Raw genomic sequence first — 13983 nt, forward strand, 5'->3', positions numbered from 1 at the left:
TGTAAAATTCAGTCGGGCACAGTGGCTCATACCTGTAATCACAGCACTTTGGGAGGCTGAGGTCGGTGGATTACTTGAGGTCAGGAGTTTGAGACCAGCATGGACAACATAGTGAAACTCCATCTCTACTAAAAATACAAAAATTAGCCAAGTGTGGTGGTGCATGTCTGTAGTTCCAGCTACTTGGGAGGCTGAGGCAGGAGAATTGCTTGAACCCAGGAGATGAAGTTTGCAGTGAGCTGAGATTGCACTACTGCACTCCAGCCTGGGCAAAAGAACAAGACTCCATCTCTAAATAAATAAGTAGAAGTTACAAAACTCATATAGTTTCTGTATACTCTTCACCCAGATTCCCCAAATGTTATTTTCCACATTTGCTGGCTTTATCGTTCTCTCTTACGCTCTCTCTCCACACACATATTATATATGTATATAGTGTATTATTATTATTTTTTTTTTCAAAGAGAGTCTCACTCTGTTGCCCAGGCTGGAGTGCAGTGGCACAATCTCAGCTCACTGCAACCTCTACCTCCCAGGTTTAAGCAATTCTCCTGCCTCAGCCTCTCGAGAAGCTGGGATTACAGGCACCCACCACCATACCCAGCTAATTTTTGTATTTTTAGTAGAGGTGGAATTTCACCATGTTGGCCAGGCTGGTCTTGAACTCCCGACCTCAGGTGATCCGCCCACCTCGGCCTCCTAAAGTGCTGGGATTACAGGCATGAGCCACCGCGCCCAGCCTATACCATATTATTTTTTTTTCCTGAGTCATTTAAGAATAAGTTGTAGACAAGTTTCCTCTTTAGCCTGAATACTTCAGCATGCATTTCCTAAATAAAGGACATTCTCTTACATAACCACAGTGTATTGATCAAAATCATATAATTATCATCCATACAATATTATTATCTCATCTACATATCTTATTCAAGTTTCATCTATTGTTTCACTAATGTCACTTTACAGCAAGATAAAAGATATTGTCTCTGGTCCAGGATCCGTTTCCAGATAAAATTGCATTCAGTTGTCGTGTCTTTAATCTGAACAATTCTTTGGTTTTTGTCTCTTATGACCTTGACATTTTTCAAGAGCGTAGGCCTGTTGCTTTGTATACTGTTCCTCAATTTTGGTTCCAGGATTGCTTTTAACAGTATTTCTTGATGTGATGTGTGGCTGACTTTCTCCACTAGAAAGGCTTGAGGCGCTTATTAGAATGTAATTTCTGGGCATCAGCCTAGACTTCCTGCATCAGAGTGTCTGGGATGGGGTCTGGGAATCAACTTTCTGCCCAGCACTCTCTCCGATTCTTATGTGCACTGCTGGGTTAAAGCTTTCTTCTTCCAAAATGCAGCTAAGGGTTTGTGTACTGGGTTTCTGGGTTGGTGCTTCCTGTCATGGTCCTTGTAAATTCAGTCTGTGTATTTTACCCTGAAGCCCCCTGCAGGCCCAGGAGGTCAGTGCAGGCCCTTGCCTCCAGAGGGGTTGGCAGAAGATGTGGGGCTAATTTCTGAAGCTAAAATCACCTTTGCAAAAATTGTAGTAGTAAGGGAAATCGAACATACCTGACTTCATCTTGCTTCTACCAGGCTAGATTGCTTTTGCTCATTCTTGTGCGAAGGCCATAGTAGCCCCTTCCTGGAGCTGTTCCCTTCTTTGTTTGAAAATTGCAATCGTATTTGTAAAGACTAACAAAAGGTAACAAGGTTAGAATTATGCTAGAGGCCTACAACTTTGCTAAAGAATAGATTGAACTATAACCATCCATTGCTTGTTTAGTTTGCTTTTCTATAAGTTGCTTACTGCCCCAGAGTCACATAACCGGAGGTTGCAATATTTGTAACTTCCCCAACTGCTCCTATAGATAACTTCACTATTGTGAAATGTAAAGGACTGGTATTTGAGATATTTTTCGGATTCAGCATTCCAGGAGATCAAGAGATGCCACATGATCTGAAATCACCTCCCAGGAACTGACTCAGCTGCTCAAAGACATTTTAGGGACCTCTGTGATTTCTGTCCCCAGCCAATCAATTGTTTCAGTTTCCCAGCCCTCTGCCTGCCCAAGTGCCCTTAAAAACGCTAGCTTCTGAATTTTTGGGGAGACAGATTTGAAAAACATCTCCCATCCTTCTGTTTAGTTACCTTGTAATAATTAAACCCTTTCTCTACTGCAACACTGCTGTCTCAATGTTCTGGCTTTTTCTTGCAGTGGGCAAGAAGAACCCCTTTGGGCTGTGGCAAGACTCCAGCAGGAAAGGGGCAGAAGCCCCCCATATTGATGCCATGGGCTTTTCCTGATCTGTCTCTTGCCTTAACTCTGCCTGGTCTTAGATCTTTGCCTTATACTTTGTGCCATGTTTGTGACCATGGAGGCCACTATGCTATAGTGGAAGGATCTGGGCTCAGGTGTCCAGTCCCATGACTTTGAGCTGTGTGGCTTTGTGAGAAAAAGTTGCTTTCCCTCTCTGAGCCTGAGGATATTCATCTATAAATGTGGGTTAGTCCTTTCTGTGCTGCTATCAAGGAATATTTGAAACCGGGTAATTTATAAAGAAAAGAGGTTTATTTGGCTCACAGTTCTGCAGGCTGTACAGGAAGCATAGTGCCAGCATCTTCTCAGCTTCTGATGAGGCCTCAGGAAGCTTTTACTCATGGTGGAAGGGAAGGGGAGTGAGTATGTCGTGAGAGAGGGAGTGAGAGAGATGCCAGGCTCTTTTAAACAACCAGCTCTTGTGCAAACTCATTACTGTGGGGAGGACACCAAGCCATTCATGAAACATCTGCCCCCACGACCCAAACACCTCCCACTAGGCCCCACCTCCAACATTTGGGATCACATTTCAACATGAGATTTGGAGGAGATGAACATGCACACCATATCAAAATGCCAATAATTACCTGCAGTGTTCTTTAGGTTTGTGATGAGGAGTAAACAGTATTCTATGAGAAAGTGCCAGGCACACAGAAGGCATTCAGGAAATAAGGATATCTTTTCCTTGCCTCTGCATTCCTGTAATTTGGAGAACTGCTGCAGGGAGTACAGTAGGCTAGTGGCCCCAGTTGCAGTGCCTTTGGGATGTCCCACAGTGTTGAGCCAAGTTTACACTCTCCCTGGCAGCACTGACTGTGTAGTGGAGTTAATAGGGCCTGGGCATTTCTTCAATGTGGAACTCTTCAAAGGACAGCCTTTGCACTGGGGCACCCTGGCGGGCTGGCTGAGACTGTCCCAGTGCTGCACTGTGGTCTATGACTCTTCCCACCCATGCCTCCTTCCTTCTTCTGCTGTCCAGTCATCAATGTGATCAAATGTCTTCCTGCCTGGCCCTGCCCTTTCTCCCCTGTGTCATTTAAGGGTGCTTACCCCAATAGCTAGAAGAAAAGATCTGAAATGTTCCCAACACAAATAAATGATAAACATTTGAGGCGATCGACATCCTAAATGCCCTGATTTGATCATTATACATTGTATGTGTGTATCAGAATATCACACGTACCCTATAAATATATGCAATTATTATACATGAATAAAAAATTTTAAGGTGTTTACCCACAGGTCCCTTTTGCTGCTACATTTGTCTTGGCATCTGTTTCCTGGTGGACCTGAACTGACACCAACCTCGAGTAAACCACCACGACATTCTCTTTGACAGTATCAGGTGAAACATCAGTAAACACATCACTGGAACCCTTGATTTCTCCTTTGCCTATGTTAGGATATTGTTAGAGTTGTCTGTCATGGTGGGTCTCCTCTCCCATGTCCCATTAGCATTTTTTGGTAAAAGAAAATTTTCCTCCAAAAGCAAAATAAAGTCCTTAATCGTACGTGCATTATAATGAGATGCCTTGTCAGTAAATTGTCCTCCTCCATATTGATAAGCCCATGTGACTTTGTATGTTTTGTTTTGTTTTGTTTTGTTTTTTTAGAGATAGGGTCTCCTTCTGTTGCCCAGGCTGGCATGCAATGGTGCAATCACAGCTCACTGCAACCTTGAACTCCTGGGTTCAAGCTATCCTCCTGCCTCAGCTTCCTGAATAGCTAGCACTACAGGCATGTACTATCATGGCTGGCTAACTTTTTAAATTTTTTCTGTAATGATGGGTCCTTGCTATGTTGCCTAGGCTGGTCTTGAGCTCCTGGTCTTAACAGCCCTCCTGCTTTGGCCTCCCAAAGTGCTGCGATTATAGACATGTGCCACTGTGCCTAGCCATGACTTTGTGTATTTAAAAATATAGTTTATTATGTATTTCCTATTATAAAAATAATACTTATGTCTGACACAGACAGAAGTGCTGGATGTCAGAGTGCAGGCACGGTGGGAGCCAGTGTGCACAAAAATGAAGATGGAAAAGGGACTTGAGTGTTATGGCTGGAGCACTGACATGAGGGGTCACCCACACCCCATGGGGTGGTCCCAAGAGAGAAGTGAGAAAAATCTTGTGGGGTGGTTGGTACAGAGCCTCAGACTTAGTAGGGCCTGAATGAATAGTTGTTATCATTATCACTATTGCCATGACTGCCACTACTTCAACACCTGCCTTCTCTGAGCTGTCCTGACAGTGGCTCAGTGAGCCTTTAAGGTGTCCCAGGGAAGGTTCCACGAGGATCATAAAAGGGATGGTTTGTGAGGACAGAGAGAAGAGTAAGCAGCTGATGCTATTGTGTGGTCACAGAAAGTCATCAGAATGGCCCGATCTGACTGTTTCCTATGTACCAGGCCCTGTTATAAACGCCTGACACTTACTAAGCCATGAATCCTCAGCCCTCAGTGGAAGATGCAATTACTCTCACATTTCCACCCAAGAGAGGGGCTACACCAACACAGGGTTGGAAAAGGGGATGGCCAAAAACATTTTCCCAGCCTTTGGCTCAAACTCTAAAAGGTTTGGAAGTAGAGAAGCCAGGACTAGAAAACACAAAGACTTCCTTGGGAGAAGAGATATCTATCTATCTATCTATCTATCTATCTATCTATCTATCTATCTATATCAATCTACACACATACATGTGCATATGCATATATCTATACATATAGATATACATACACATGTACATATGCTTATACATGTACATATACATACACATATATCTATCCATATACATCCTGTGATTTATTTTCAACATACATAAGATAGTGTTAATATTCTCAATATATTAAAAATAAGTCTTCCAAACAAATAAGACACATACAAAAACAGGATGCTGGCTGGGCACAGTTGCCCATGCCTATAAAACCAGCACTTTGTGAGGCGAAGGAGGGAGGATGGCTTGAGGCCAGGAGTTTGAAATCAGCCTGGTCAACACAGTGAGACTCTGTCTCTACAAAAGAAAAATTAAAAAATTAGCTGGACGTGGTGTCTCATGCCTGTGGTCCCAGCTACTGGGGAGGCCAAGGCAGGAGGACGGCTTGAGCCCAGGAGTTCGAGGCTGCAGTGAGCTGTGATTGTGCCACTGCACTCCGACCTGGGCGACAGAGTGAGAGCCCGTCTCTAAAGAACAACAAGATGCTTATGAGCTATAAATTCTCAAAATAAATACAAAAGGCCAGAAAGGACATGAAAAAAAGTCCAGCATCAGTAAAATTCAAAGAAATATAGGCTCAACTATTAAGAGATCTTTAGCTGTGAAACTGAAAAAGATTTTAAAAAAATAATAAGACCTAATTTTGGAAAAGGTCTGGGGAAATTGTCACTACCATATACTTCTGAGGGGAATAAAATATGGTCACCACTTTCCCTGAGGACAGTTTGGCACCAGGTATGAACAACCTTAAAAATGCACAGACTGCTTAACTCAGCGATTTCACTGCTGGGAGTTTATTAGAAAGAAATAGAGATGTGTGCAAAACTTGAGCTTCAAAACTGTGAGCCATTTTCATGATCTGTATTAGTTGGATCAAAGGTCGTGGTCACCTAACCCGGAAAATGTTTACTCCTCAAGGCAACCTTTTGTTTTAAAGAAAGAGAAATACAAAGTCTGCAGTCAAACATTTTGTAAGACATAGACCCTACCTGAGGTCCTGAACCTGTGAGGGTCCCTGGAAAAGTCAATGGGACATCCAGGACCTTTTTTTTTTTTTCTCCATATTATAGAGCCCAGAGGAAATCACATAATTACAAACCATCCGGGTAAGCTGAGGACCCCAAATGCCACATTTCTTTGCTTTTGCCTGGAATGATATCAGCTTAGTGCTGTCACCCTGGTTACCTCATGCTAATCAGGAGCTCTAATTAGCAGCCACATCTGATTAATAAAAAGGGGGGAAACAGCTTAATGATTAAGTGACAGTTTGGTAGACAAAATCCTTCAAAACATGGGGCTCTGGGTGGGGGACAGACCCCGATTAAAGAGGTTCTTTTAAGGGAACATTTTAGGAACCATTGCTGTAATAACATCACTATTTTTTTTTAAGTGCTCAGTTTGGGCTAGGCACCATGCTATGTTCTTTCCTTGTTTTAACTCATTTCACTTTAACAACAATTTTGTGAGGAAACTGGGGCACAAAGAGATTTAAGCAACGTGTTCAGAGTTGCTGAGAGAGTGAACAGCAGAGCCGGAACTCACATGGAGAGCTGTCTGACCCCAAAGCCAGTGCCCACGATGGCTGTTCCATCGCCATTCCTTGCCCATCCATCCATTCCGCCATCCAGCCATTCATTCATTCATTCATTCATTCATTCATTCATTCATTCATGTATTTGCTGAGCTTCTACTGTGTGTCAGGCACTGTTCTGGGCCTCTAGGACACAGTAGTGAATTAACAAAAGTCCCCATCTTCCCAGAGCTTCCTTTATTTTTATTTTATTTATTTTTTTTTTTTTGAGACAGAGTCTTCTCTGTCACCCAGGCTGGAATGCAGTGGCACGATCTCGGCTCACTGCAACCTCTGCCTCTTGGGTTTATTCGATTCTCCTGCTTCAGCCCCCAAGTAGCTAGGATTATAGGCACCCACCACCATGCCCAGCTAATTTTTGTATATTTAGTATACAAATAGACGGGGTTTTGCCCTGTCAGCCAAGCTGGTCTCGAACTCCTGACCTCAAGTGATCTACCCACCTCGGCCTCCCAAAGTGTGCTGGGATTACAGGCGTGAGCCACTGTGCCCACCCCAAGAGCTTCCTTTATAGTGGGGAGAGATAGAGATTAAATTAGTAAGCATGCGAATGCTGAGAATAATAAAAATAAAGCAGGGTGAGGGAGCAGAGAGAGATGAAGGAGCATGTTATTTTGGCTAGGGTGGTCAGGGAAGGCCTCTGTGAGGAGGTGACAATTGAGCAGAGACCTGAAGGAAAGGAAGGAACCAGTGGTGAGGACAGCCAGGGAAGAACAGACCAGGTAGAGAAACCTCAGACTGTTATTTTCCAACTGCCCTACAGCGAGTGGTCTAAGGTCCGTTCCTGTAATAAAGCCCTGATTCCATCCTATCCAGTGGCTCCACTTCCCAGGCTGAGCCTTGACTGACAGAGAGTTAATGAAGATAAATGTGGCGACGTGTTAACAACTGGCAAATCTGGGTGAAGCGCAGATGTGTCCGCGGAACTATTCTTACAACTCATCTGTAGAATTCACATTTTTCTAAATACACTTTAGAAAGATAACAATGTTGAGGAAGGAATCAGTGAGTGAATGAATGGGTGCCGTTGTTCACTACATGTGCTCCTGTTCTCCTGCAGTTTTAGATCTTTATTTAGTTGACCCCATGCACAGCGAAAGCACCTCCCTCGTGGAGCACACAATCATTTTCTATGACTCTAAGACTCTGGGGAAGTCCAGTTCTGTTTTGTTGGGTTTTGAGCCCCAGTCTCTCTCTGCTAGGGAAAAACAGTTCTGTGTATATGTGTTGTTGTTCTGATGAAAGAGGATATTGTGCCCCCACCCCAAAGAATTGAAGGTCTGATGTTGTATATCATAGAACCTTTATTATTTGTCCTCTAAATTCTTAGAAACTTACATAACGCCCGTGCTCTAGTTATGACACCATTTATAGACATTTAAAATGCATCTTCATTTATAAATATTTTACATTTGGTCCATAGAACAGATAATTTTACTAAATAATACTGTATTTTTTAAAACAGGCTCTGTATATACTTTGAATATGTATATATTACATATATTTTTTATATAGAGATAGATTTACTTGGTGTTCTGAGAATAAATCCTTATTGCAAAAAAAGCATATATGATAATACAATATTTCCCCCGCCCCGGGCAAATACTAAAAAAAGTTACACATATTCACAGTTCTCACAGTAATTGTACGACACTTAATATTGTGCTCTATAAGATAGGTTTGGATGGAAATCAGTTAGGGGATTTCTTGCCAAACATCTCACTTAGAATTGCTTACAAACATTAAATACACTGCATTTGTCTCAGAGAGACTTGGTCTCAGTTTCACACTGAAGAACAAAGAGAAAGTTGGAAGTCTTCCTGCCCTTAGTCTAAAGGAATTCACACACAGATGGAGAAGTAGAACCATGAGACACAGTGATGGGTTCCTGTCATTCTAAACCCTATCATTTAATAATACGTATGCATTCTGATCATGGATTCACCAGCTGGCACTGGGGATGCCTTGGCAATGAGACTAATTTACAGATGACCTCAGGAAAAGGCTTCAGATTTCCTACACAATATCAAATGAGACCTACGTGCCACACGTGAGGATGAATGTGTATGTTGTGCGTTCATATGTGTACACATATTTTTTTTCTCTACAATAATGTGCTTAATATTCTGAGGGTAATATCTTATTGCAAGAACTGGTATGCTGGTCACTTTCAGATGAGAATGACAAGAGATTAAAAACCCCACAGTCACAGTTATTTACCATAGTTATTAAGGATTAGTCATAAAACACGGCTTGTGAGCTAACTAGCTAAGGAGCTACGGGGCACGATGTATGATTTGCTACGTGGGAACCCATCTTCCTGGCAAATGAGACACGCGGAGCTACTGGAGCTTGCAAGAAACTGTCTTCGCTTGAAGTGCCGCCGCCACCACGGAGCCCAGTTCCAGAAAGGAACAAATCATACTTTCCAATGAAGCATTTTGAATCTCGGAAGCACATTGCGGGGGATCCTCTGGATTAACACTAGCTCCTCAGTTAGTGGGCTGGGTGGGTTTTAGTGGCAGTGAGGAGACTCCCGCTGAGGAATTTCAAGGAAGGTGAGGTGGCAGCAGCTTGGGGTGGGTGGCAGTGAGGGTGGTAGTTTAAGAAGGAGACCGAAAGATAACTGTGGATCCGTCTTGACTGTCGGACAGATCCTTCACCTTGATTTCCCCTACAACTGTTTTGTACTCTGTGAAATTGGGCAGCTTAAGAGAAACCGGAGCTCCAGTATAGGAAGTTTCCCCAGTAGGACCTGAGGCCCCTGGAATGGCGATAAAAAGAGATCAATTGTGCTTGTGGCAGTTTTCCAGCAAGCAGGGCTTGTCTGGATGGATTGCACTGGGCCAGGTCCAATCAGAATGGCCCGGCGGGGAGGGGACAGGGACATCGGGCTGCAGAACGCTCATTCATTCGGGCCGCGGGGACAAGGACACTCCACAGACTGCAGGAGAAGCGGCCCTGGGAATATCGACGGACGCCCCTGGGTATTTTTTTTTTTTTTGTCCAGCTGCCTTGGGAAGGAGAAAACCAAAACACGAAAGCCAGAGCTCCGCTGACTTCTGGTACTTAAGAGGAAGCGTTCCCGGGAAGTCCCCATTGTACCAAATGCCCTTTTCCTGTGCATGGAGCAGCGTTCAGAGGGAAAGTAACTCCTGCAAAGTCCGAGATAACAGTCATGGGTTTCGGCAGTAAGAGAACAGTCAGGAACAGGTTTAAAAGCCAGGAGCACATGTGGCCTCGCTGCATCACGCTCCCTGGCGGGATAAAAATGATCTACCGCGGCGGTTACCAAGGCCGATCGTGGGACGCTGATGGAGCCTGGATTAAAAAGGTCACCAGCCCGCCGGGTGCCGGAAGCCACCGGGTATCCTTGCCCACGGCAGGGCCCACCTAGGGGTCTAACTGTCCTCCCACCTCCCCTTTCTGCGTGGTGATGGTGTCTGGACTCGCCACTCGAGGTAGGTTGAGATGGAAGGTATCCTCAGACATCAAGTGGGGGTCGCACTCAGCCAGGTCGGGGGGTGAGAGTGTCGGGTCGGCGAGCGGCCCCCACCCTAGATGTAGGCCTCCTTGCTGGTGGAGCTGCCGGCCTGGGGCTGCTCGGGACCATTCTCTGGGCGAACGATGTCTTCGCTGGGTTGGACCATGACTTGGATGCGCTGTGGGTACCGGGGAGGAAGGCATGAGGCTCTCTGGGGAAAATCCCAGGCTGGGATGACAGGGAACCCGCCGCTTCCCTCTCCTGCCCTCTCTTCAAGTGCATCCTGTCTGCTCTGCCTCCAAACTACACCCAAACTCCAGCCACATCCCCACATCCTGCACCCCTGCCACAGCCCCTCTCACTTGGGTTACTGCAAAAACTCCCAGTCAGCCCTCAGCTTCCACTCTTGCCTTCATTCCGTCCTCTCAGCAGCGGGAGAGTTCTGTGAAAACCGGACTCAGATCATGCCCCTGTACTCCTCAGGACCCACTGAAGGCTCCCATTTCCCCAAGAGGCAGCGCCAAAGTCCTCCAAGGCCCTACATGACCTGGCTCCTGCCACCTCGCAGTCCTCAGGGTCCTTTCCTCTTCCTCACGCATCCACACCCCATCTGCATGGGACTCCCCGACGCCCCGCAAACACAGCAGGCATGTTCCCGCCCCAGGGCATTTTCACAGGCCCTGCCCTCTCTCTGGCACAGCCTTCCTCTCAGACAGCAGCAGCTCGCTCTCCGCCTCCCTAGGTCTTGGCTCAAATGTTTCACCTTCTCAGTGAGGCCTCATTCGGCACTCCCTAAACCCCCTACCTACTTGATTTTTCTCTGTAGTACTCCTCCCCACCTCACATGCTTTTATTTTGTCAGTTGCTTATCTTCCTCTACCAGAATGGGAGCTCCAGGTGGGTGCAATTACTGCTTATCTTGTTCATGGCTGTGTCCCCCGCACTGACAGTAGTGTCTGGCACATCATCAGGGTTCCATCCATGTATGCTGAGTGGACGGATCCCCCACTGCCTTCGCCATCCTGCCCTGTCAGCTCACACCCTGGCCTCAGGTATGTCTTGGCCCTTCCTACCCCTGGGCCTTTGCACAAGCTGTGCTCTTTTCTGCAAGGGCATCCCCTTAACCTCTTGCCACACTAAGACCCAGCTGCTATTTGAGGCTCTTCAGTGGATCATGGAAAAGGAAAGCTTTGGAACTGCATTGGGAAGAAAGGGCTGAAAGCCCTGGCTCTGCTCACAGCTTCCCGAACTGGGAACCTGCTTACTCAACCCCTGTGGTTCCTCAGTTTCTTCATCTGAGGTTGGAGGAGGATGACCCAGTAACTCCACGGCGGCACATAACCTGCAGCCCAGCTTCCCTGTGCCTCAGACCTGAGAGGGCTTCCCCTGGGTCTGGCAGGTGCATTTCCCAGGGAACTACAGTGGACAGCCACTCATCCAGGGCCTTCCGGAGTGGCCCTCACGCTCTGACTCTCCACTTCTCCCAGTGGCATCTTTTCAGCCTGCACACACCTCATCAATGTCTCTTTGTGTGGCACCTCCAGCACTTCTTCGCTTCCCTCAAGAATTCAGTGCAATTTAACGAAGTGCGGGCACGGACAGAGAACCCTACGTGATGGTGAGGCCCCTGCTGCGGGCAGCAGGTCTTTTGTGCTTTGTCTTTCCTTGTGGGTAAGACCACATGTTCTCTATATCAATCCTACAAATGAGATCTGGAGTGAGCCCTGAGCAAATGTGATCCCACCCTCCATCTGTTCCAAGCCCTTCATGACACCCCATTGCCACCAGGATAAAGTCCAAAGTTCTTGTCCTGGTTTTCAAAGCCCTACATGATCTGGCTGGACCTGCTTACATCCCAGCCTCATCTCTTGTCACGCCCTCTCCTCACACCCCTTTCCACTTTACCCTCCAGCCACACTGATCTCCCTTCATTTCACCCAATGCAGTTTATACCCCTGGACCTTAGCACATGCTTTCCAACCTCTCCACCCCTCCCTCTTCTAGGAACATTCTTTCTGCTTCTACTTTTAAGTTTGGTTTATCCCCAGGCCTCTCCTTTGTTATCCCCTCTTCTGGGAAGCCTTCTTTAATCCTCCTTAACCCAGGTAGGGCTAAGGGAGGGCTGTTTGCTCCGACCCCCTTGGCTTTCCCTAATCTCAGTGTCTCTAATACTCTACTGTCATTGGCTATTGACTTGTCTGTCTCCCCAGCTGGACTGTGAGCTCCACAAGGGGTGGGGCTGTGCCTGGCACAGTGGGAGAAGGGCTCTGGCAATTTGAAGGGTGGGGAAGGGCTTACCTGCTTCAGGGAGCCCTTTAAGGTGAGGAACATGTAGGCCATGTACCCGGGGATGAGGACCATGGAAGACAGAGCCATCAGCCAGCCCACGCCCTGGCCCCACTTGGGGAAAACATAGTTTCCCATGGTGAGAGGCGTCATCTGCACAGCACTGAAAATGAACACGCCCTGGAAACGGAGGAGGGGAGGGGAGGGGAGGAGTCAGTCACCCAGGATGGACCACCCTGAAGCCAGCAGGCTGACTGCCCTCCACCCTTACCGCGAGGCTGACCCTTACAGAGGCCCAAGGTCTCAGGAGTCCTGCACTCAGCGCCACTGCTAGCACTTAAGGTGCCTTTGTGCATAATAGAAAAAGACACCCTCTCAGGGAAGATCAGCAGGAAAAGGCAACCCCTCTAGGGAGACTAATTAGAAAAGGGAATCCCTTCCTCCAAGTTCCCTGGCTTCAAAAGCAGAGCAAGGGTGAGGTATCAGCTCCCAGTGTGCGGTTGGCGGGGTCCCCTTACGTGGTACACAACATATGCAGTGGCTCTGCCCCCACCTCAAGAACCTCGGGTGGCCCCTTCCAGGCCTGCCCCTGCTTCAGCTCCTGCTTGTGGGGATGAGGGACCCGGAGAAGGAGAGTCTCCAAGTGCCAAGAGCTTGGCCTTGGTTCGAATCCCAGCGCTGACTAGCTGGGTGATACTGGTTAGGTGAGCCCCAGATCCTGCAGCGGTAAAGTGGGACAATAATACCTCTTTTCTGAGGTTTGTGGAGGATGATATAATGTGTCTTGTACCGTACAGGGTGCAGAATAGATGCCCAACAAATGGTAGAGAGAAGTATTATTAAGGAACAGGGTTTCTGGGGGCCTCTTCCACCTGCCTCTGCCTCTAGAGGTTTCTCCCTGGACCTGAGTCCTCCCAGGGCTTGGTCTAGCCTCATCCTAATAGGGCTACTCAGGCCTTGTTCTTACCGCCACAATGATTGGTGTGAAGAAAGACCAGCAGAGTTTCCACCAGATGCAGGGCCTGGATCCAACCATCTCTTGGATATTGTCATAGAATCGGTTGACACCTGTGACATTGGGAGCAGAAGGGATGGATGAGCTGTGGGTGCTTCAGAGTCAAAGCCTGGTTCTACCACCTTCTCACAGTGTGACCATGGGCAAGTCACCTAACCTCTCTGAGTCTCAGTTTCCTTGTCTGTACCATGGGGGTAATGCTCTGGGGGTCCTCGTTACCAGGTATTTTTCAATAGCCCAATTCTCAGAGCAAGTGAGAGCAAGTCACTTTAACGTGAAGATATCTACCAACAAAAGGAGACTGACAAGATGATCCCCCCCAACCCTTGCCACTCTCAATGTCCCTCCCACTCAACATCTATCCCAGCCATTCCTTCAAAGGCTTTCCTGGGCAGGGGCTGTTTTTCCCTGATGGTCAGATGCTATAAGAAACTGGCAGTCTGCTGGACGCGGTGGTTCATGCCTGTAATCCCAGCACTTTGGGAGGCCGAGGCGGGAGGATCACCTGAAGTCAGGAGTTTGAGACCAGCCTGGCCAACATGGTGAAACTCCGTCTCTACTAAAAAATACAAAAATTAGCCAGGTGT

General features: G+C 46.9%; 1 protein-coding gene across 1 annotated transcript in view; it reads right to left on the minus strand.

The window, feature by feature from the left end:
- Positions 1 to 7895: 7895 nt before the first annotated feature.
- Positions 7896 to 13983, minus strand: part of SLC6A1 (solute carrier family 6 (neurotransmitter transporter), member 1) — a 31968-nt gene continuing 25880 nt past the window's right edge. Inside the window, exons 13-15 of the mRNA XM_011994122.1 lie at positions 13349 to 13449; positions 12394 to 12561; positions 7896 to 10273 (exon numbers count right to left, since the gene is read on the minus strand). Coding sequence (XP_011849512.1) covers positions 10169 to 10273; positions 12394 to 12561; positions 13349 to 13449 — 374 coding nt within the window. The 3' untranslated portion in view covers positions 7896 to 10168. The remainder of the gene's footprint in view (positions 10274 to 12393; positions 12562 to 13348; positions 13450 to 13983) is intronic.

Source organism: Mandrillus leucophaeus, unplaced genomic scaffold, assembly GCF_000951045.1.
Source record: "Mandrillus leucophaeus isolate KB7577 unplaced genomic scaffold, Mleu.le_1.0 Scaffold442, whole genome shotgun sequence".
Taxonomy (NCBI): Eukaryota; Metazoa; Chordata; class Mammalia; order Primates; family Cercopithecidae; genus Mandrillus; species Mandrillus leucophaeus.